The sequence below is a fragment of the Haliotis rufescens genome, unplaced genomic scaffold, assembly GCF_023055435.1.
Source record: "Haliotis rufescens isolate VD_foot unplaced genomic scaffold, xgHalRufe1.0.p SCAF_121, whole genome shotgun sequence".
NCBI lineage: Eukaryota > Metazoa > Mollusca > Gastropoda > Lepetellida > Haliotidae > Haliotis > Haliotis rufescens.
This window is the reverse complement of record NW_025963804.1, coordinates 206986-231400: the sequence shown is the minus strand read 5'-3', so window position 1 is coordinate 231400 and position 24415 is coordinate 206986. Positions and strand designations below refer to the sequence as shown.

At 40.2% G+C, this 24415-nt stretch overlaps 2 protein-coding genes across 2 annotated transcripts; both read right to left on the bottom strand.

Annotated features, from left to right (window-relative positions):
- Positions 1-1002: 1002 nt before the first annotated feature.
- LOC125378513 (neuropilin-1-like) lies at positions 1003-14519 on the bottom strand. The gene is made up of 5 exons (XM_048393914.1): positions 14269-14519; positions 13966-14047; positions 4640-4764; positions 4151-4300; positions 1003-1130 (listed from the first exon to the last, which is right to left on the bottom strand). The coding sequence occupies exons 1-5, from the start codon at positions 14357-14359 to the stop codon at positions 1072-1074; spliced, it is 507 nt and encodes a 168-aa protein (XP_048249871.1). The 5' UTR covers positions 14360-14519; the 3' UTR covers positions 1003-1071.
- Positions 14520-17524: 3005 nt separating this feature from the next.
- Positions 17525-22385, bottom strand: LOC124136254. The gene is made up of 3 exons (XM_046502127.2): positions 22364-22385; positions 21351-21396; positions 17525-19724 (listed from the first exon to the last, which is right to left on the bottom strand). The coding sequence occupies exons 2-3, from the start codon at positions 21379-21381 to the stop codon at positions 17617-17619; spliced, it is 2139 nt and encodes a 712-aa protein (XP_046358083.2). The 5' UTR covers positions 21382-21396; positions 22364-22385; the 3' UTR covers positions 17525-17616.
- Positions 22386-24415: the final 2030 nt, after the last annotated feature.

Here is a 24415-nt window from a genome sequence, read left to right as displayed (position 1 = left end):
CCTTTATAAGATACTTGTATGGCCTATTACTCGTCACCTGTATTACTCATTACCTGTAGGAGCGGTCGGGTAGCCTAGTGGTTTAAGCGTTCGTCCGTAACGCCGAAGACCCGGGTTCGATTCCCGACATTGGTACAATGTGTGAAGCCCATTTCTGGTGTCCCCCGCCGCGACTACTCGTTACTTGTTAGTCCTATTACTCGTATGTCCGATTACTCATTATATGTATGTCTTATTTCTTGAATGTCCTATTACTCGTTACTTGTATGTCCTATTACTCATTATTTGTATGTCCTATTACTTGTTAATTGTATGTCCTATTACTCATTATTTGTATGTCCTATTACTTGTGACTTGTATATCCTATTACTCATTATTTGTATGTCCTATTACACGTTACTTGTATGTCCTATTACACGCTACTTGTATGTCCTATTACTCGTTACTTTTATGTCCTATTACTCATTATGTGTATGTCCTTTTACTTGTTAATTGTATGTCTTATTACTCGTTACTTGTATGTCCTATTACTCATTATTTGTATGTCCTGTTACTTGTTAATTGCATGTCCTATTACTCGTTTCTCGCATGTCATATTATTCGTTACCTGTATGTTCTATTACTCATTATTCGTATGTCCTATTACTTGTTACTTGTATGTCCAATAACTCGTTATACGTATGTCTTATTACTCATTACCTGTATGTCCTGTTACTCGTTACTCGTATGTCCTATTACTCGTTACCTGTAAGTCCTGTTACACGTTAGTCGTATGTCCTATTACTCGTTACTCGTATGTCCCAAACTCTTGTTAAAAGGTTACTAATACGGACCTCTGCCTACACCAGAATAAACGTTCAGTCCCATAAAGGCTGACTGACACAGATAGCACTTTCTAGTTACTTAAAGATATGATACTGCTTGAATGTGTGTTGATTCCAATGCAGTTATTATTATCAGGTATACACACGTGGACATGAGACTAGAGACTGTCACACCTACTTGGATCTACGATAGTAATGTTGTCGTTTTGACAACGGACAGAGTTCTCAATATGCATGTCCAACACGTCTATCTGTATCCGGTCAGTCGACTGTTGTGCCTGAATGCTATAGATGCAGGACATGTCACTGAAACAAGTGATGATAGAACTGCATAGCCTTCTTCCATATTCCAACAGGGTGGGCGACTTAATGACGTTGAGGACAGTTTTTCAGATGTATCACGGTGTGTCATTTATCATGTGAACTGTGTGAGGAGAACACAAGGCCCACCAAGTAGTATACTTTGACCATAACATGAAACATGCTGGGGGTTATGCCAGCAGGGTATGGTGCCAGCAGGGTATGGTGCCAGCAGGGTATGGTGCCAGCAGAGTATGGTGCCAGCAGGGTATGATGCCAGCAGAGTATCATGCCATCAGGTTATGATGCCAACAGAGTATAATGCCAGCAGAGTATGGTGCCTGCAGGGTATGATGCCAGCAGGGTATGATGCCAGCAGGGTATGATGCCAGCAGAGTATGGTGCCTGCAGAGTATGGTGCCTGCAGGGTATGATGCCAGCAGGGTATGGTGCCAGCAGAGTGTGGTGCCAGCAGGGTGTGGTGCCAGCAGGGTATAATGCCAGCAGGGTATGATGCCAGCAGGGTATGGTGCCAGCAGAGTGTGGTGCCAGCAGGGTATGGTGCCAGGAGGGTATGATGTCAGCAGAGTATGATGCCAGCAGAGTATGGTGCCTGCAGGGTATGATGCAAGCAGAGTATGATGCCAGCAGGGTATGGTGCCAGCAGGGTATAATGCCAGCAGGGTATGGTGCCAGCAGAGTATGATGCCAGTAGGGTATGATACCAGTAGGGTATGATGCCAGTAGGGGGGTGATGCCAGCAGAGTATGATGCCAGTAGGGTATGATGCCAGTAGGGGGGTGATGCCAGCAGAGTATGATGCCAGTAGGGTATGATGCCAGTAGGGGGGTGATGCCAGCAGAGTATGATGCCAGTAAGATTTGATGTATCTTTCACATCTAACTCATCTTAAGAGCAATGGCGTAGATTTCCTAAATAGTTACTGATTGGAAGGAACGAAAACGTATGTATGGCGGTACTGACACTAAGGTAGAGTTTTAATATCATCAAACATGACACTGGTACAGTGACCTGGTAGTTTAGGGTGCTGTAAGTGACTCTGATCTGATTTAAACACAGTAAACACTCCCTTGAAGTTTGAAGCTTCAGTTTTGTGGTATTCATGCTGATTTTTCAGCATATAATAACTTTGTTGTCTTACCCCACACGCATCAATATTCCAGTATGGACCAAATAACCCACTGATTAACAATCTCCGATTCTGACCACCCAACCTATTCAAGTCGCTTTAAACAACAAACTCAGGTTTCCTGGGAACCATCGATGATCTCCACCAGAATCACCACAGGATTGTATACTTCTCACAACAAGTAAAAGAACACCCGATTCTTTCATATTACCATAGGGCGGTCGGGTAGCCTAGTGGTTAAAGCGTTCGCTCGTCACGCCAAAGACCCGGGTTCGATTCCCGACATGGGTACAATGTGCGAAGCCCATTTCTGGTGTCCCCCGCAGTGATATAGCTGGAATATTGCAAAAAGCGGCGTAAAACCATACTCACTCACTCACTCACTCATATTACCATAGTTAATCTGTCACAGCATGAAACTTTAACCATAGTAATATGAAAGAATCGGGTGTTTAACTTCTTTGGATTAGTATACTGAAAATCTTGAAATTAAAGCGAGCGTGAATTAAATGCGAAAAATGTGAGTGGTCTTTGCTCGCATTAATTAACTACGCATTTATGTCTATAAGTGTACATGAGTTCAATGAAAGTTAAAGATGTACCGGAAATATCCCACGGGATAACCAGGTGATATGATGTCCTGGGCATGCCTCTTCGCCACAAAATCACGGTTACATGGTCCACTGCCTGAAGAACAAACACTTCTACATACAGAAGCAACACGTACTGATGGCAGACGCCACACACGGTTACATGGTCCACTGCCTAACGAACACACTCTTCTACATACAGAAGTAACAAGTACTGATGGCAGACGCCACCCACGGTTACATGATCCACTGCCTGAAGAACAAACACTTCTACATACAGAAGCAACAAGTACTGATGGCAGACGCCACACACGGTTACATGGTCCACTGCCTGAAGAACAAACACTTCTACATACAGAAGCAACAAGTACTGATGGCAGACCTCACACACGATTACATGGTCCACTGCCTGAAGAACAAACACTTCTACATACAGAAGCAACAAGTACTGATGGCAGACGCCACACACGGTTACATGGTCCATTGCCTGAAGAACTGTGGAGGAAACATAATTGTTTAAGATATATCAGACACCACTTACCATGTTGGAGCAACATCTAAGAAACTAGGACTGGGGTGAGTCAAAATGTATTACTCGTGTAATGTATTACCCGGATACCCGCTATAGGTCTCAAGTTGGCTAGAAAATGTCCAATTGTGAATTGTTTTATAGGAGCCCTGGCAAAAGCTACTTAGATACACGCAAAAAATGTTCTGATCATGCATAGACTGAAGTTGACTGAAGCTTTATCTTTACTCAAACAAATAAAAGTCATAAGGAATGTGTGCATAGTCAGAAAGAAATGCAAATATCAGTGACTTGCAGTGTAACCATGGAGTTTGATTGTTATTGTCATGAAACAATATATCACGTGACTAACCACAGGTCCAGGTAGTCCTGTGGGTACCCGGGTCCTACTCAGAACCCACTCGACCCGAGTAGCCAAGTTACACGTCCCAGCCCAATAAGAAACCATCATTAAAAAAATATTCTTTCGTTTATTATTAAAATACAGAGTTACATTTACATGCACAAGTACATCAATAATAACTCTGGAAAGCCATTTGTCCAGAAACTCTCCTTGCTGTGACCAGTCTCGGTCAACAGGATTAACTAACCCATGAAAATAACAGACTGAATTTTTTATCCCTGTTGACTGTGAGGGAGTTTCAGGATAAATGGGTTCCCAGAATTCAAGCGTGATATGTGTGATCATGGTAATAGTCAATATGGAAAATACTAAAATTGAATAAAAGGATAATGTGTATTTTTAATGGTTACTTACTAGGCCCTTGGTAATACCTGACTTGAAACCCTCTGTTCTCGAACTTAGAATCAGTGCGGAAGTAAAGGAAGTAGCTACTGGAGGCATCAAAGTAGTATCGCAGGTTCCCACACCATTTGCGTACACGCCTGGCGGTTTGAGAACTTGCTCCTTTAATCAATAAAGGTATTCATTGACAATGTCGCTCTTTGTAACTGCAATTTAAGACCACATTTACCAAATTGTATCACATATACAGTCCATGACTTGATTTCAACCATACAACAGGTCCATTTTCATGTCCACTTGGGTATTAAAAAAAGTTGAATCATTAATTATTATTTCAGTCATAAAACAGGTTATCAGTATTTTTAGAGGGACAGTTTAAGTAACGAGGCCATACGCATCTACAACTTTGCATTTGTGGTAGAAAAAAAGCATTTGGTCTTCATAGAGTTGACTCAGTGACCATCATCAACGGTTCTTCATCTTGACTCTGATTGGTCTTACCTTTAAATACGGCAACTGTATCTGCTCTGCAATCGTAAGAAATATGAACCATAGAGTCCAACGTCTCTAGAACAACCACCTGGCTTGGGTCAGCTGCACGAATATGCCGCGTGTAGGAAACATTGCTAGAGAAAAGAAATAGATTGCAACAGTGTTTTATGATTATAAAGTTTAATGTTGATAATCTTTTAAATTTTAACCCTTGTATTATTGTCGACAGTATGTGAACGAATATAATTTTAAACTAAATTTGGCAATATTTCAGCAAAATCACGGAGCGGGACACCACGAAAGGGCTTCACACGTTGTGCCCATGTGGGGTATTGAACCTGTGTCTTCGGCGTGACGAGCGACTACTTCAGCCACAAGGCCCTACTCTCCCAGGTGTCAAGAGGTTTGGTACAACATTAAATTGTATCAGTGGGTTTAAAGATTTTGAAAGAAGGTGTATTTACTCTATTCAAAAGTGGATCAAGACCCTTTTTGTTCTAAAAAGAACATCACCAAGAACAAAATCATCCCATCCGTTGGTTTACCAATAGTGGAGCAAATATCCTTGTAACACATTTTGTCTGAGGTAAATAACAAACCATACATTTGAATTGTATATGTTATAGAAAAACATGTACTGTCATGTATATTTAAAAATCTGACAAGTAACTAGCACAACTAATAAAAACAAGATTAGGAAATGTCAGAAACAAAAATGCTATTAGAGATGTTTCCAATGTATACCACTTAATGACAAAACTAACACATCAGTCAGGTGTTAACACAGAATGACTTTATTCTGATCTCGATATGCTGCACGTGATTTCCAAACTTTACGCGCTAAACCTGCATGAAACAAATGGTGCATCTCCAGTTATGGATCTATGACGTCACATGTGATGCGTTCATGAGCATCGGCTCACACAACATACCAGTATTGACGTTTGTGCGTCTAACCAATCTAATATTTCTTGAATATGAGCAATACCTCTTATACCGGTAATAACCAACATGTTTAGTATTCGCGTTTCTTTTGTCGGTGAGTTTATATATCAACTCCATACACTTACTCATTATTCACCTGGGCCCACTTGCACAAAGCCATCTTAGCCCTACGACTATCATAAGCCTATGTTAAAGTATGGGAGTTACAATCATCTTAGCGCAAGTGGGCTCTGATGAGGGACAAGAAGTTGCTCTGAAATGTTACAAGGAATATAAGAAGTCGTTATCCATAAAAAGGTGTCATGTACTTATGTGTCTGTTGACTGATGCCGCACAGCTGTATTCCTGTCACGTGACAGCGGCATAGAGTTCACATGTTCACATTAAAATGTATCTGCATTAACTTCTACTCAAAACCACAGATATCGTTGGTTCATTAGATTTCGCAACACATAAGTACGAGTAAATGTTTCAAGGTCATAACCGTGCAACATTGACATGTTTGTATGTTAGGCATGCTTTTGGCTCTCTTGCACACAGAATCAAATATTTGCTTCCTTAAATCAGAATGATACACACACCCATAAATAACATCCGACATGTGTATGTGGCTAATGACGTGTTTGACCAACTGGAAATGTCAAATTTAAAAGTTGCTGAAAAATGTGACATATTGGTATAAAATTATCAGACATGTTCAAATGGTTGACAAACAGCCTTTTCTCTTCTGCTTGCAAGTTTTCAGGGTACGACTTCATTCTGTTCTACCACTAGCACCAGGTGCAGCCAAGTGCATTAATCAGTTGAACCACCAGAATATTGGCTGCATCATTTGATCATTATTTGAAATACTGTATTTTCAGTTATTTTGAACATTAAATAAATTCAAAGAGAAAATACACTTGATAATGTGCACCAGTATTTCATTTGGGGAAATCTGTATATGGCTTTTCACACATTGATATCCAGCAAACTACCAAAAACAGAAGTTTCAAAGTGTCTGTTTCTTGTGATTGTAACCTCATCAGTGACTGTTCGAGTTATAATTGTAAAAGGTTAGTTCTGCAAGTTCATTGCATTCAGACCTGTGTATTTCACTATTTTCATGAACTTTCGTTTCCTGGATTCTAAAAGATTTCTGAGTTCTGAAAGAATTAAGTTTTCCACTTTTATCAAATATAACCACTGTCGGCACTTGTGGTGGGAAATGTGACCTGCACTGGGTGAAACATGGCAATAACATTTATCTGCACTAGCAATGTTTTACCTGCACTGGTGCAGTTTGGATATAGCGAAATCGACCCCTTGGCTTTGGGCTTCTGACATCATCAATACTATAAATATGGGTAAATTTATTTTTTAATATCAAGAGAAAAGTCTCCGATGATCATGTACATGCCTGTGACCATATGTTTGTACTGATTTTACATGTAAGAAAATCAGCTGGGTTCAAAAACCTGCTCGTTAGAAAAACTTTACCTGAAAACTAATTAAATCAGCCTTTTTGACATCTTTTAGGCTTACCTATGCATTTAGTTTTATTATATACCCCAAACATGAAATAGTTGAAATTCTCATACTGATTTGAAACGGTTTTCTTCATTTCATACATTGAGCATATCTTGTGGGACAAAAAAGTCCCTTACAATAGTACCCTTTTCTTTACAAGTGTGTGTGAGTGTGGCTGCTTGTACTTGTCCGGACTGATGCCGATATATAGTGCTAGAGATACCAAGCCGCAGTTTAACATGAATACCCCACTCAAACACAGTATACTGACTCCGAGCCGACCAGTCCTTGTTTTAGCCCCTTGATGCCGAGCGCCAGACAGGGTAACAACAAGCACCATCTTTTAACGTCTTTTAGTATGTCTCGACCGGGGATCGAACCCCAAACCTTCCGCTCTCTGGGCGGACGCTCTACCACTAGACCACGGAGGCGGTCCAAACCTCCATGATCATGTACAGGACATGTTTGTCTTTTACACCTGAATTTTTTTTATACGTATTTCATGTTATCCTCAACTCTTGCAATACTTCTTGGTGACAACCTGTACTTACAGTGCTTTTACTATATGTGTTGGTTCAGTGGGGTAGCCTAGTGGTTAAAGCGTTCGTTTGTCACATCGAAGCCCCGGGTTGGATTTCCAACATGGGTACAATGTGTTATCATATATGTTTGCTGCACACAACGAATGTGTATATGGAGTTTTATCACAAGAGTGAGTTGGCGGTGCACATGCATTGCAAATCCTTCAATCGACCGAAATCTGCACGACAGTTTACGAACCGAATTTCGATTTCGTTGCGCGATTTTGATTGGACTATGCAAAGACTCGTTAGTCCAGCCAAAATGTAACTCGTTAATACCAGCCTAGTTCGGCAAGGGTGGAAACTGGACTTTTATAGTCACTTAACTCTCTTGCCTCGGGAAGATGCAAACTTCCTAACAAATGTCATCCATTTCAGGATTCAAAAACAAAACAAATGAACAACTAACAACATGTCGGGAATTAAAAGAACTTGTAGATCAAATATGACATGTCATAAACAATTGATTAAAAAAATAGAAATGCATGTACTTTATATTCAGTTACCCATAAGTCCTATAGACTTTTAAAAAATATAACGAAGGACCACGTACGGCGGCAGGTAATTGTGGCAATCCCGCCACTGTATATGATACAATGGGTTGAACATGTGTTCAGCTGTACTCTCCAACTTGGCTTTCAGTAAAGATTCTTTGCTATTTTCAGAAATTCCAACACACAAATGATGGACACATAACTATTTTTTAAACATATATTTGTCCTATGTACATTTGAACGTCACTGATGGAATGTAACAAATGTTGAGTAAAACCAATATATAAACTAATTTGAACATCACTGTTTAACAGAATTGAATTCTGGTCAAATAAGACATCATTTATTGAGATTCATCCTGTCATATTTTTGCTGGATGGTGATTGCGTTGAGTGCAGTTTTTGCATGTGGGAGGGGTTTTCCAGTCTATATTTGGTCAGGGTAGGGGAGGAAGGGGTCAGCGTTCAGAGGCGGTTGCCTGGATACATGCAGGATCATGGAAGAGTGTCTAATTCATGGCGGAAAAGAATAATTTTAGGTTCAAATACCATAAATCTTGAAATTAACGTGAGCGTGAATTAAATGCGAAAAAAAGTAATGTCTTGTTTGATCAAGGGATGCTGTCCATATCATTTTGGGGCTTTGTTCTTATTTTCGCTTTTGTTTTTTGGCAGTTTATTTACGCGTCTCGTGATGAGGTCAAGGAATATTAATTCCAAACCTAACAAGTTCAGTATTCATTATGTCAGTGGTGAGAAGTTAAGGTCTGCTATATGCCACATGTCGATGTCCTTCCATGATGTCAAGTTTCCCATAACGTTTCATTTGCGACACATATTTGACAACTAAATGTCACAGAGTGAGTGAGTTGCCTCGCCAAGATCGATGAAGTGGGAACTAAACATGCTAAATGCACGTACAAACAAAACAGTACATGCATGTATGTAAAAAGTGGGGATGTATATGTGATGTGTACCATTATGAAGCTTTGAAGCGTTAGGAGTGAGTTAGACAAGCTAACATTAAACAATCATTATCAGGGTGAAAACATGACCAATTACCTATGCCACATGACCTGTACCACATTAACTATGTCACATGACCTGTACCACATTACCTATGTCACATGACCTGTACCACATAACCTATGTCACACTATTTATGTCACATGACTTCTACCGATTTACCTATGTCACATTATCTGTCACATGACCTGTACCACATTATCTATGTCACATGACTGGTACCGATTGACTTATGTCACATTATCTGTCACATGACCTGTACCACATTGCTTATGTCACATGACTTGTACCGATTTACCTATGTCACATTATCTGTCACATGACCTGTACCACATTATCTATGTCACATTATCTATGTCACATGACTTGTACCACATTGCTTATGTCACATGACTTGTACCGATTTACCTACATGTCACATTATTTGTCACATGACCTGTACCACATTATCTATGTCACATGACTTGTACCACATTACCTATGTCACATGACTGGTACCGATTTACCTATGTCACATTATCTGTCACATGACCTGTACCACATAACCTATGTCACATGACTTGTACCGATTTACCTACATGTCACATTATTTGTCACATGACCTGTACCACATTATCTATGTCACATGACTTGTACCACATTACCTATGTCACATGACTGGTACCGATTTACCTATGTCACATTATCTGTCACATGACCTGTACCACATTATCTATCTATGTCACATGACTTGTACCGATTTACCTATGTCACATTATCTGTCACATGACCTGTACCACAATAATTATCTCACATTATCTATGTCACATGACTGGTACCGATTTACCTATGTCACATTATCTGTCACATGACCTGTACCACATTGCTTATGTCACATGACTTGTACCGATTTACCTATGTCACATTATCTGTCACATGACCTGTACCACATTATCTATGTCACATTATCTATGTCACATGACTTGTACCACATTGCTTATGTCACATGACTTGTACCGATTTACCTACATGTCACATTATTTGTCACATGACCTGTACCACATTATCTATGTCACATGACTTGTACCACATTACCTATGTCACATGACTGGTACCGATTTACCTATGTCACATTATCTGTCACATGACCTGTACCACATAACCTATGTCACATGACTTGTACCGATTTACCTACATGTCACATTATTTGTCACATGACCTGTACCACATTATCTATGTCACATGACTTGTACCACATTACCTATGTCACATGACTTGTACCGATTTACCTATGTCACATTATCTGTCACATGACCTGTACCACATTATCTATCTATGTCACATGACTTGTACCGATTTACCTATGTCACATTATCTGTCACATGACCTGTACCACAATAATTATCTCACATTATCTATGTCACATGACTGGTACCGATTTACCTATGTCACATTATCTGTCACATGACCTGTACCACAATAACTATCTCACATTATCTTTCATGTCACATGACTTGTACCGATTTACCTACATGTCACATTATTTGTCACATGACCTGTACCACATTACCTATGTCACATTATCTATCTATGTCACATGACTGGTACCGATTTACCTATGTCACATTATCTGTCACATGACCTGTACCACATTATCTATCTATGTCACATGACTTGTACCGATTTACCTACATGTCACATTATCTGTCACATGACCTGTACCACAATAATTATCTCACATTATCTATGTCACATGACTGGTACCGATTTACCTATGTCACATTATCTGTCACATGACCTGTACCACAATAACTATCTCACATTATCTATGTCACATGACTTGTACCGATTTACCTACATGTCACATTATTTGTCACATGACCTGTACCAAATTATCTATGTCACATTATCTATCTATGTCACATGACTTGTACCGATTTACCTATGTCATATTATCTGTCACATGACCTTTACCACATAATCTATGTCACATGACTTGTACCGATTTACCTATGTCACATTATCTGTCACATGACCTGTACCAAATTACCTATGTCACATGACTTGTACCAATTTACCTATGTCATAGTATCTGTCACATGACCTTTACCACATTATCTATGTCACATGACTTGTACCGATTTACCTATTTACCCATGAAACCCACACGGGTATGGTGCTGTCAAACCTAGAAACATAATCAGGGCGAACCGGAATTTGACCTATGACCATTATGAGGTTTCTGGTGTGCTAGAGGTGGACAACACACAGTGGAACACACAGTGAATTGCAGCGCCTCAGATGACTGGGCCACCGTGTCCCCACAGAAACTATGTAACATTATCATGTCACATGACCTATGTTACATTACCCCTGTCACATGACCTATGCCACACAAACTGTCATATTATCTGTCACATGACCTGTGTCCCATTGTCACATGACCTGGCGTGCATTCAATAAGCCGTTTGTTGCCGAGGCGCCCGCGAGCGCTAGCGAACACCTCCGAATATTTCCTAATGAACGGAACGCACGCTGAGAGCGCTTTCTTGTGCCTCCGCGCATACTGAGGAGTAGGCACGCCGAGGGACAAAGATGGCGGACTTGGACAAAGCGGGGCCTGTGAACATTACATTTTCGACATGGAACAACTTGTTAGACATACACGCACTCAGTGGTGAAGTTTGATACCACCACATAAGTAAATACATTTATTTTGAAGACTTTTCACTTGTTCAAACCAGGACATTCCAATTGTTTTAGCTGCATTTTGAAGCCCCTCACAGCACTGAGTATTTTCCCGTGCAACCCATGTTAATTTCAGAACAGAAAAAATCCTTTTCATACGTCTGTTTGTGAACAAGATACATGTTTAATAAATTTTGGTATGAATTTGCAGTTTTGTCCCAATAACACTCACATGATTTCTTTTTGTAAACATTTGACATGTATTATTATGCGATATAAACCTTCATTTTTCGAAACTGGAAACGTAAATTGAGATATTTTCATAGGTGTCTATCTTCTATTAAATAAATCTAAAACATTGCGATTTGTTGTTTTTTACTGCAGTCTACAATATTCCAGCAATATCAGGGCGGCCTGTAAATAATCGATTTTGTCCCTGATAACTTAACCAGTGGTTGATTTGGACAACGTCCCATGCCGTCATGGGCATTCGTGACCAACTCTGGAACAAGCAGGTTACGGAAAGGTGCAAGTGGTGAAGAATGGCCGTCGGGGTACAATGAAACACAATCCACCAAGGCACCGATCCCTAGATTACTTTTGGTCAATCAACATAACCTGGAATCTCCAAGTGTTGACTAAAAAACACATCCCAGGAAATATTGTTTTTCCCGAACGAGAGCGAGGGTAATACATTTATTCTTAGACGAGTTTTGTAAAATCAGTCTGACAAACATGCGAGTATAATAACTTCTTTGGTACCTATTAATTCCTAATCCATCTGAGCTTTCCTTTAGAGAAATGCACTGATCACGACCGCCGTCTTAGAAAACTACAATTGTCAAATGACGTCAACTGTCTTCAGCTATGACGTCATTTCTAGTGTCAGAATAAAATTTGAAATACGATAACAATGCCTCCGGATGACATACTAAAATATACTAGTGCGCGTGAACGATATTGCACCAGTGCACATACGACTTTTAGTAACTCTATTTTTTTCTAACCCTATAGGTAAGTAATTATTTTTTTGTGATTTATGAGACTTTGTTCTTGCCGTTTTGGCAATATAGTGACATGTCTAACCCGACGTATTAAATTTAGTCCCCTTAATAACTGTCCAGAATATACTGAAATTAAATATATATGAATATAAACATCAAACCAATATGTTTTACCCAAATAACTGGTAAATAAAATACCTGGAATGCAGTTTTAAGAAGTAAGATTTTATTTGTCTTCTTAAATCTACATCTTCGACAGCTTCAATGCAGAACCAGAAGTTCTTATTCACCTAACGTTCCCATTCGACTTTATTTTATTTACCCCAGTACGTTTGTAAATACAGTACGACACGGATATAACGAACACGGATAGAGCGAACAAACGGATGCAACAAGCTGTTACAAACTCCACGATCTCCTATATATTATCATATAAAATTTAATTTCCCCAACGAGCCCATCTACCACTAATTAGTGACTTGTACAGCGAACTGAGAAATCTCATTCAGTGTCAATTGTCACTGACAATTGGCTGCACGCAGATTGCGGCGAATCAACACAATCTAGTCCATATTTTGATTTTCCAATGTTAAATAATTCGGTAGGATTACATGAGTTGGGTCGACGTATATCACGATAATGCCATACAATAGAGTTTTGTTGTCTGATCGGTGTCTGTCTAACTAACGGTACGTTTATCGTATCTTTATTCTAAACAATAATACTTCGCATACACAATGTTCATCAATATTGCTAAAATCAGTCTGCGACGCCATTTTGAAAACCGCGCCCTCCGCCGGCGGTAGTTGCAAGATCATTCGATAACACCCGAGCGCCCGCGGAGAGCGCTCAGTAAGCGCTCAGAAAGCGCCTCGGCCTACTGAACGCATGCCTGTCACATTACATAGGTCTATATGTCACATGACCTGTGACATTATAATGTCATATGACCTGTCATGTGACGTGTTTCAGAAAAACCTGCACCACATTCCCTGTCACGGGATCTATGAATGCTATGAGAACTTCGGTAGGCATTTTATCCTGACAGTGCATCACCTTCAGGAACTGGCATATATCTGGTGGTAGAATCTAGGTGACCTACATACTCACGGCGCATATTTCAAGGGGTATCCTGGCGAGGTGATGATCTGGGGTGTGTCCGTTGCTTTCAGGTTATAATAGAATTCTGCCCCTATATGAAACAAAAGAGACATTTGAACAGTATTTAATTTCAATTCACTTCTATTCTACTTTTGAAACAAAAAGAGAAAATAATAAATATGGAATATTACAATACTTTTGAACACTACCGATGTGGGTCGAGCAAACCTTATATTGGAGAAGGGGATAAAATCAGATCTGTCTAAAGCGGAGCAGTGAGTTAATTGGAATCCTCGCACAGGTCAACCTGACCTGCTGCATGCACTCCACCGAATAAACAAATCATTGTGAGCACCACGCAGCCTGGGGGTTTAGCCATATTCCATCCAAAGCCGGAATACATTGTGGGACACAGAAAGCACTCGCCCCGACAGGTCGAGAGACGGGTATCACACTTCAGCGGCACAAATTCCTGGAGCAGTTATACAGTCGTCGCTGTTTGGCACACTTTCCGAGACGAGTGTACAGGAGCCTATTTAAGGGATGGGTGTATTTATCGACTATCTCGGTGTTCAAAAGGGAGACAACTCATCGCAACTGTAAATGTCATATACAAGCTATTTATTAATAGTCAGCGAGTTGGCGTAAATGGCTTGACGTTTGGAGCCCCCAAATATATGTTTCGACCCCTACTAAACAAAGAGTCTCCCTTCCATTCGACAACCCCCAACCCTAATATCTTTTACTAGGCGATCGGTTTGCTTGCTGTCGATCATATGGTCAAGTCAAAGAGTGCGTGAGTGAGGTACTATTTAACGTCACATCAAGTCAAAGAAGAATTATATCTATATCAATATTGTCCTTTTCGGAGACGCTTTTAATAAAGAAATAACAGTAGTAAGTATTTTGAAATAAATTATTTGTAATAACTCTAGGTGAACGTAATTTATTACCTTTATCAAGAGTTCATAATGTTTCTAATTAGTCCACCCCGATTCCATGAATTGTTTTGGAAATTCCATCTATTTTTCTTAACTGTAAACAATCTAGAGCATTTTTTGGCAGGTTATTGTGTTTCTTTTTCATATTATAGTGACTTCGACAGATGAGTATATGATTTGTGCAAATGATGTAGAAATGGCACCTAAAAGGTTTTGCAATGTGAATAAAATCCGCGGAATTTTTCGATACGTTCACGGTTGGCACGAACGAAAACGTTGGGGAGTCCTTATATATTTCTGTATTTCTTATCTCCAATGTGTTCCCAGAGGGGGAGTGGGCGTGCGGAAAAAGAAACAAAAATGAAAAAATAACAGGTTCATTTTTGCAGAATACCTACTCAAGGCTCTGACGATGGTAACCAAATATTTGACAATTTTAACGGTATGTCTGGTGGAAAAGGATCGAAAAGGAAAGCACATGTGGAAAAAAAGAAACCTTCACCATAAAGTCATATTGTAACATTCTTATCATTGACCTGTTACAAGTCATGAAACATAAAACACAAGTTCAAATCACTCCTAAAATCACTTTAATTTGAAAACAAATATCGGTCAAAATGGAACCGGATAATGTACGACCAAGGGACAAACTTTCTAAACAAGTTTAGATCTAGATAGTTTCTTTATGTTTTGTATTTATAAAAATGAAAATGAAAAATAGATCAACCTGATCGAGGTTTACAATCAAGGGCAAAGTTATTGTCATGGTCAAAGGGAGACAATTCAATCGATTATAGTCCAAGGGTAAAGTTTTTGGTCAAAGGGAAGTAATTCAGCCTGGTAATTAGACTGTGCTCCTGTCTGGCAGAAAGCGCTGAACTTGTGAAGCGTACGAATAGTGGAACCAATTGGTAATTTCAAATGGAGTTTCGTCCCTTGTACAAGCTCCCTCCAGGGTCTAGGTGTAAACCTAGCCGACCTGCATTGTACGCCATCAAAAGATGTAACAGTTAAGCAAATAATCTATGCTGGTATTCTGTCCTTCCAACGGATTGTAGTGAGGCGAGGGTTACAGAATACCTATTCTAGGCTTTGAAGATCTGTGCCAAATATTTGACAATTCTCAATATAAACATTATGTTAAACATATGGAGAGCAAGCTGTACCTGAAACCGAAATTTAAACATCGTGGAAAATTTGCATTGATCAATTAATTTGAAAAAAATATGACTCAGGATGTCTTGAATCGTCTGGAAGCTTGAAGGGTGTGTTGGTTGGAGTCAAGCTTTTCGTGGCACAAAACCACTTACCCGTATAAATCCGGGTTAGAATTGGTCATCAGCAACCCATGGTTGTCGCAAGGCGCTACTAACGGGATCGGGTGGTCAGGCTCAGTGACTTGGTTGATGCATGTCATCGTATCCCAATTACTCATGATATCAATAACTGGATTCTCTGGTCCAGACTCGATTATTAACAGACCGCCGTCATGATGGATGGAATTTTGCTGAGTGCGGTGTTAAACATCAAACAACCAAACCAACTGTTTCAAACAAAAAATCCAGGCCCTCATATATAGAGAATATTACTTAGTTACAACTATTCTGTAACATGGGCAAAGGTCAAACTAGATTTAGGGGGACGGCACCATCAGTTTAAACCAGGTCTCACAGTACAGTCAGTTAGGATGATGCCAAGACGAGAGTGCAGATAATTAGCTAGAAATGGTGTTATTTCTAATTCGTGTCTCCAGCAGCCTAAGCTTGATGAAAGAGGCGACTTGGTTGAATGTCGGTCATCGTGCCTCGACAGCTAGCGTTGTACTGTCGTTCACAATCACCGCCATTTGACTGGATACTTCTAAGAGCGGCATACAAAATAACTCAAACGCTCATATATAGATATATACACAAGCAAATCATTGGTTTGTCTGATCCACACTGTATTTAAATGTAGCGATGATGTCACTGGCATACTGCTGACTGTCAGCGAAAGTAGTCCCGTAAAGGTCAGGGTCCACAATGAGCCAATCAAACGCCTAGAATAGTGTATGTGCACACTGCGCCAATATCGGAAATAGTGAACATTTATATGAACCGATGCTTTCCGGATTATCTTTATCCAACAGGATAACATGACGATCAAGACCCTCATAACAGCCCTCAATACAGAATAGAAGGGCAGTGGGGTAGCCTAGTGGTTAAAGCGTTCGCTCGTCACGCCGAAGACTCAGGTTCGATTCTCCACATGGATTCAGTCTGTGAAGCCTATTTCTGGTGTCCCCCGCCTTGATATTGCTAGAATATTGCTAAAGGCGGTTTGCATTTGCAATAATGAAGATGTGGTCACATATTGAAAGTTTATTGTCTGGTTGCAAAGATTTTCTGGTAATTTTAATTTGATTTGCCATTAATTACAGTAATGTTCATGTTTGCATGTATTAATTTCCTTCTCACATTCATTGAATCTACTGCCGTGATATAGCAGAGATACTGCTAATAGCGGCATAAAAGAATACTAAATAGTTCTTTATCATAGTTTCACGACGTGCCACGGTTGTTGAGAACGTCCATTTTGTTGCTTTTGTTATTGGGAATTAAAGTCTAACAGAAAACAAGAGACAGTGATTGATATTAACATGTATTAGCGAGTGATTAATGTACAACACATTCTGACGCCAGTGGATTCAGATTTATCTCCACCCGACATTCATTGTTATCTATTCCAATTTCAAAGTGATCTTGACGTCACTGATCTCGTCGACGGAGTCGGTGAAGACGCGGACGTAGTACAAAGCTATTCCCGACACCGTCAGCTCCACCCTCCCAGTCCCTGAAGCAGCAGGGTTACTTCGAGACACCGTCCTCGACAACGCCAGCTTCACAGCCGCTCCAGACACACTAACAGCCTCCACGACGATCTTCTTGGTTGTGTCTATGGTCTTGATCCCAAACAGTGGTTGTCGGATGCTGGATACCCGGATGTTGGAGCGCTGTTTCGAGGGGGCTAGCAACTGAAGAAATTTGGTCAAAGGACAAGCATTGACCCCTACAGCTGTGAAGGCTGCTGCGTATATCTCCGTGTCCAAGCCAGCATCGTAAGCGCCCCGGATAGTGGAACATGCGCCATCGACGAACCCCGTGTCCTCCTTCCAGTAAACCTTGTTAGCGATAAGGAATCCCTCAAACGCGTATTTAATCGGGATCTTCCCGACTTCGACGATCTGGTAGAAGGCGTGATTGAAGACGCCACTACTAAAGTGGACGTCCATGTCGCTTTCAAAGTTTTTGGCATCTTTTATTGAGCTTCCATCCCTGGTTGGGTCTTTAAAATATCTAAGCGCTTCAGTCTTTGACTTTGATAGATCGAAACCGACTAGCCAGTCTGTTTTACGAACATACGCCTCAACAACTTCTCCTGCAATGTCAGCGAAGGCTTCATCAATCCCGCCCGACTGTCCAGAGTACTCAAGTCCAGAGTTCTGCTCAGTAACCCCATGTGCCAGCTCGTGACCTATGACATCAAGTCCTACCAGGGGATATGTCTGGTCTTGGCTTCCATCCCCAAACAGCATCTTCTGTCCGTTCCAGAAAGCGTTATCAATCATGTTACCGTAATGAACAAGGAGGAACGGCTGAATGTTCAGGGGTTTAGTGTTATACCAGTCTTCAAACATTTTGAAAGTAGCTGTGCCGTAGAAGAGGGCGTCGAGGACGGGGTTGGTGGCTTCGTTGATGGCGTCGTTGTACCCGTCTGAGCATTTGAAGCTAACAACCTCAGTCTTCTCTTCGTTTTTTGTCTGTTTCAGATCAACGACTTTGACATATTTATTTTCAAGGAAGCACATGTCTCCTTCCACCCTCACGTCGAGACAGTAGGGGGGTGTGCTGTATACGATGGCTCCTGTCTTTGGGTTACCACCGGTCCCCTTCACAAAGGTTGCACACTGACCGTCAGGTTTGGATGTTACTGGAGCTGTGGTGACTTTTTGGCTCGGTGTAGTAGGGGAAGATACGGTGTCAGTGCTGGAGACGGGAGACACTTTGTTGGTATTGTCACTTGGAGAAGGGCTGAACCAATTATCTGTACTTCCAGTTCCCCAGTCCAGAGTTGTTTCCCCAGTCCCCCAGTCCAGAGTTGTTCCCCCTGTTCCCCAGTCCAGAGTTGTTTCCCCTGTTCCCCAATCCAGAGTCGTTTCCCCCGTCCCCCAGTCTTGAGTACTTGTCACAGGTACTTCTCGGGGATTGAACATCGTACTCATCTTCTTTGACTTCTTGAGAACCGAACCGTCGCAACGATCAATGAGGTAGTATGGTCTTGACTCCTTTTCCGGGAGCTCAACAAGTATGTCCGTAGCGAACACAAGATGAGCTTTCTTGGCGTTGTCCACAAATATCTTTTTGACAATTTCCTTACGTAGAATGTGTATATCTAAGGCTAGTCCTTCCCCTTGAAGGAGGATGTCCTGTGCTTCCTGTTCCGTCAACTGACACAGCCCAGGGTTGGGGATGTCGTTGGTCATAGACAGAATCAGTGTCCCCGTCACGGCGCCACCGTCGTATCGGCCGTTGTCGTCAACGTCGGCTTCAATACTCGACCCTATGACAGGCATGCCCTTGTACAACTCTCGGTAACGACGTCTTTGCGCGCCATGGACGGTGGTGATGGTGTCGACGACCTCTAATGTGACATCTCTGGGAAGACCAAGGAGGCTGGCAAGTGTGGGATGACGATATGCCTGACGCCCGTTACGGTGTAGTGAGTAACGGAAGCGGATGTTAGCGTCTAGCACCTGCGCAGCATCCACGTGCGTCACGTGACACAAAGCTGTAAATGATAAAACGGAATGAAGTATACAGGCACAGATTTATGTTTCAGATTTAGGCAAACATATCATGTACACAAACAGATTTCCATACATGAAACACCAAAGAGAGTTTCTTCCTTTGGGTTGAACATTTTAGAAAGCAACAAACCCAACTAATTTAATACCGATATAAATTTTAACATACTATTTACAGTAGCATTCACCACCTTAAATGATTCCCTTTACAAGCGTTATGTAATCATGTCTATATCTAACAATGTCGCAATTATTGCGTCCCTTAGTTGTCAGGATCCGCTGGTAGTTGGTTCGAATCCAAGATAAGCCAGGAAACTATCCTTGGTCTTTTAGCTTCATACCTGCTGTGGCAAAGTGCTAAACCTACGTCTCACACTTACTTTGGTTTTGATTGACTCCAAAACTAATCTGACACGCCGAGATATAACTGAAATACTGATACACTGACGCACAGATCTATTTACCTTTTAACTATCGATTAACGTTTGAGACAGTTTGCCCTAGTGTCATGGGCCATTCTCAATTCTACGATGTTAACTGGGGATACAAGTTTCAGAAACTCGACAATCCTTTGGAAACTTTCTAATACAACATATAAGACAGTGCGTAGACGCTTTGAATTAACACTAAGCAGTAAACACATTGGTGTTTTAAAAAATAAAATATTTATTGGGTGTATTTGTAACATATCGTGAAATATATATGTAGCTGATATTGTAATATGTTTTGTTTTGCAGGAAGGCATGTACACGCCCAAGAATAGATCATGCGTATGTCAAAAGGGCATGCAGTTGTCTATCGCGAAATTCATAATTATGTACTTTGTATATTTAATATTCTCTGAGAATGGTTATGAACTATATAGCAGAAAATACATCGTCTTGAATTGAGCAATGCCCCCAAGGAGTGTCATGTGACACAACTGAGATACAACTGAAATACTGATACATTTGGATTTTCGGGATGACATGTTCAGTCATGAGCACGGTAACCCGAATACTTGCGTGAAGACTTATCTGAAGTAATTCCACGCACGATGCAGATAGTTAGCTAGCTAGTTCATACTTATATACAGAACAAAAATGGTTTGGGGTCATGAATATTTTGAGGGATATATTTATATAATTGTGCCCAGTCTTCAATAAAACAAATAAAAAAACCATTCGCTAACGCTAACCTCTTTTGTTCAGTATAAGTATAAGTAATATTATACCAACCTACTAGTATGTCATTTGTTCATGTTACTGGCCTACGCTGATAAAACAAGACGTGGGCCCAGTTCCACAAAGTGATGTCAGCGCTGAGATGATCGTAACTCCCATACTTTAACACAGACTTGCCACAATCGTGTTTGCAAGATCACTTTGTGGAACGAAGCCCTGAAGCGTATTGTGCAGCTAAATGAATCTCATAGCGTAATGAGTTTCTTCGCAACCCGACGAAGGATTGAATATTTCAGTTACCTCTACAAAGAATATGCATATACATGGGAAAATATATATCTCATCATGAATATATAGATTGACGTTGATTGGTCATAAAGCAAAATGTTCCGATAAATTAATGAACTATATATTATTTTTGTTTGACAAAAATGTTTTGACACCTACCTGCAATGACAGCTAAGATGAGAGCCTGCATTGTCTCTAATATTTTCTGAAAAGAAACGTTAATCAATATTTATCAGTTATTCATATTTATGACAAAAAAGTAAACTTCATAAACATACTACTCAAAAGAAGTTTAAGGTGACAAATAAACTTTAGTCTCATGAAAAAAATGGGTGTTCTTTAACTTCTTTTCAGTAGTTTTTGCAAACTTGTTCAGACCGAAACCTGTTAATGCAGCTATCCCGCCTTCTTGTTGACTAATATTTGGAATACAGGTGTGTATACAATCATATATTACTCATAATTCGTTTATCTGATAATCTTCACGATTGTTCTACAAACAGTGCCGCCTTTATTAGAGGTTTCACGGTATACATACAGGCACATTGGCTTAACTGATGAAACCTACAAACCTACAATTGGTGACATCACAACCACTTTCAATTTCGACTGATCCGTACAGCATTACATTAATTCAGTAAGGGATTATCTACTCCGAGCACTGGGGTTTACGCTACTGATACTGTTATATGCCATATACTCTAGCATAGACGATCGTCGAAGGCATTGCAATTCGATGTGCAAAACTGCGTACCTTAGGCATGGCGGACACCTATGATCGTGCTTCGAATCCCCTTTCGTCCAGTTTAGGGTTCAAGGTTTGTCAGCACCATGCCCGTGGTAAAGACTTAAGACTTGCATTACTCCAGCTTTCCTCACGCATCAAGGTGACACGTCATAATATAACTGGTATACAGCCTTAAACGAAACTCATTCACTCACTCACTCACTAGACAGGTTACATCTGAAACGGGAAATCTAATTCAGAATGAATCACTTAAAATACTTGAAAACTATACTTAGAAAGTTAAAGAATCACCAAAAGAAAGTAAACACTCTTGTTTGATGGGTCCTAGGAATGAAGGAAACAAGGAATGGTCACGTTCAAACCTACATTTATATCCTATTTTTACCATATGAGATTTACCATAAGGAATATAATGCACACTTACCGGAAGGTCAGCTTCAATGTGATGATGTGCTGATGTGCTCCAACGTCCACTTTTAAATACTCCTAGCATGAAAGTAGTCATTTACCGTGACACATTGATATTATCAGACCCATACAATTTCACGAATTTTCAAACAAATCCGTTATCTTACTAATATATCCACGGAAATTTTATAATCCTGGATCCTACAACCCATTACAATCAGATTGACATGTAATCAAAATGTTGGAATATCCTACTTTGGTTAATTATGAGACTGACGATCGAAATCACGAAAATGTACGGAAGCTCCTATCTGCCATGGTAACATTATGTTGTTATAAGGTTCCCTCGCTATAGTACCGCGAGACCTTGCAGTAATCATGTCGTTTTGATTTCGCGTTCCCTCGCTTTACTTAACTGCCGGGCTAAAGGAATTATACACCCATGTTTGATGGTGACTAAACATGAAACAAACAAGAAATGGTTATTCCATGGTGATGTATTTGAAACGGGTATCAAAGGTGATATTACATGCATCATATCAATGAGTATCTCACTACAGGTGAGTCTGTTAGCGTTACGATAACGTTTGTACTTGTTTGGTCGAATCCCATTTTTTAGTGAATACTATTTTTCCCCCAGCAGTTTATAACCTTCGGTAACTTTATGAATTATCGCTTCATATGGATCAAGAACAGGAGCTGCTTCGAATACGACAATGTTAATTTATCTACACAAGGACATGACGCACAGATCTATTTACTTTTTTACTATCGAATAACTTTGGAGACAGTTTGCCCTAGTGTCATGGTCCATTCTCAATTCTACGATGTTAACTAGGGATACAAGACAGTGCGAAGACGCTTTGAATAAACACTAAGCAGTAAACACATTGGTGTTATAAATATTTATCGAGTGTATTTGTAACATATCGTAAAATATATATGTTGCTGATAATGTAATATGTTTTATTTTGCAGGAAGCATGATAAGATCATGCGTATGTCAATAAGGCATTCAGTGGTCTATCGCGAAATTCATATGTACTTTGTATATTTTATATTATCTGAGAATGGTTATGAACTATATAGCAGAAAATACATCGACTTGATTGTAGCAATGCCACCAAGGAGTGTCATGTGGTATTTGATAGTGTTTTATTTTGCTTTGGGGGATATGGATGTCTTGAGGTTATCATGTAGGATTAAAGTTGATTGTGTATGATTTTACCCCTTTTCCAATATTACCGAAATGGATGAAAACTTGATCCTTTTCATGACATACATGTCAATGTTTTCATCTACCCTGTTTTATGACGTACTAGACCGCCTCCGTGGTCTAGAGGTAGAGCGTCCGCCCGGAGAGCGGAAGGTCGGGGTTTCGAACCCCGGCCGCGTCATACCAAAAGACGTTAAAAGATGGTACTTGTTGTTACCCTGTCTGGCGCTTGGCATTAAGTGGTTAAAACAAGGACTGCGGCATGGTATCTCAGTGGGCCAGCACTATAAATCGGCATCAGACAAGCAGCACCCCCCCCCCCCCCCCCCCCCCAACACACACACACACACACACACACACACACACAAGTGCATGCTAGTCGCTGTATAAGTGCAATAATCTTGGATGCAACGTTAAACTCAATTTCACCTAACCTCACCTCACCTCACCCACCAAGTGATGAACACTCGTCTTCGTTCTACTTACCGAAGAATGTTTTCTTTGCTTAATGATATGTATGGAATCCAATGTACATCAAACACAAAGATGTTGGACAAATAGTTTTGTTCAATGTAAAATGTTGATGTGGTGTTATTCCATTAAACAGTAATGGTGTAAATAAGCTAGATGTTTCATAGTTGTAATCCTTTTATTTTATCTCATATACACGACAATGATAAATCATTATAGAAATAATGTGGACTTCCATCATGGTATTATTTTGATGGACGGCTCTTTTCTTGGTACCAATCTACTTTGTCACGTCTTCGTGATGGACTCCTTCTGCGCCAAATACAGAAACAAACCTGAATGAAAGGTAGGAATTAAGTGAATGGCAATATTGCTGAAATAG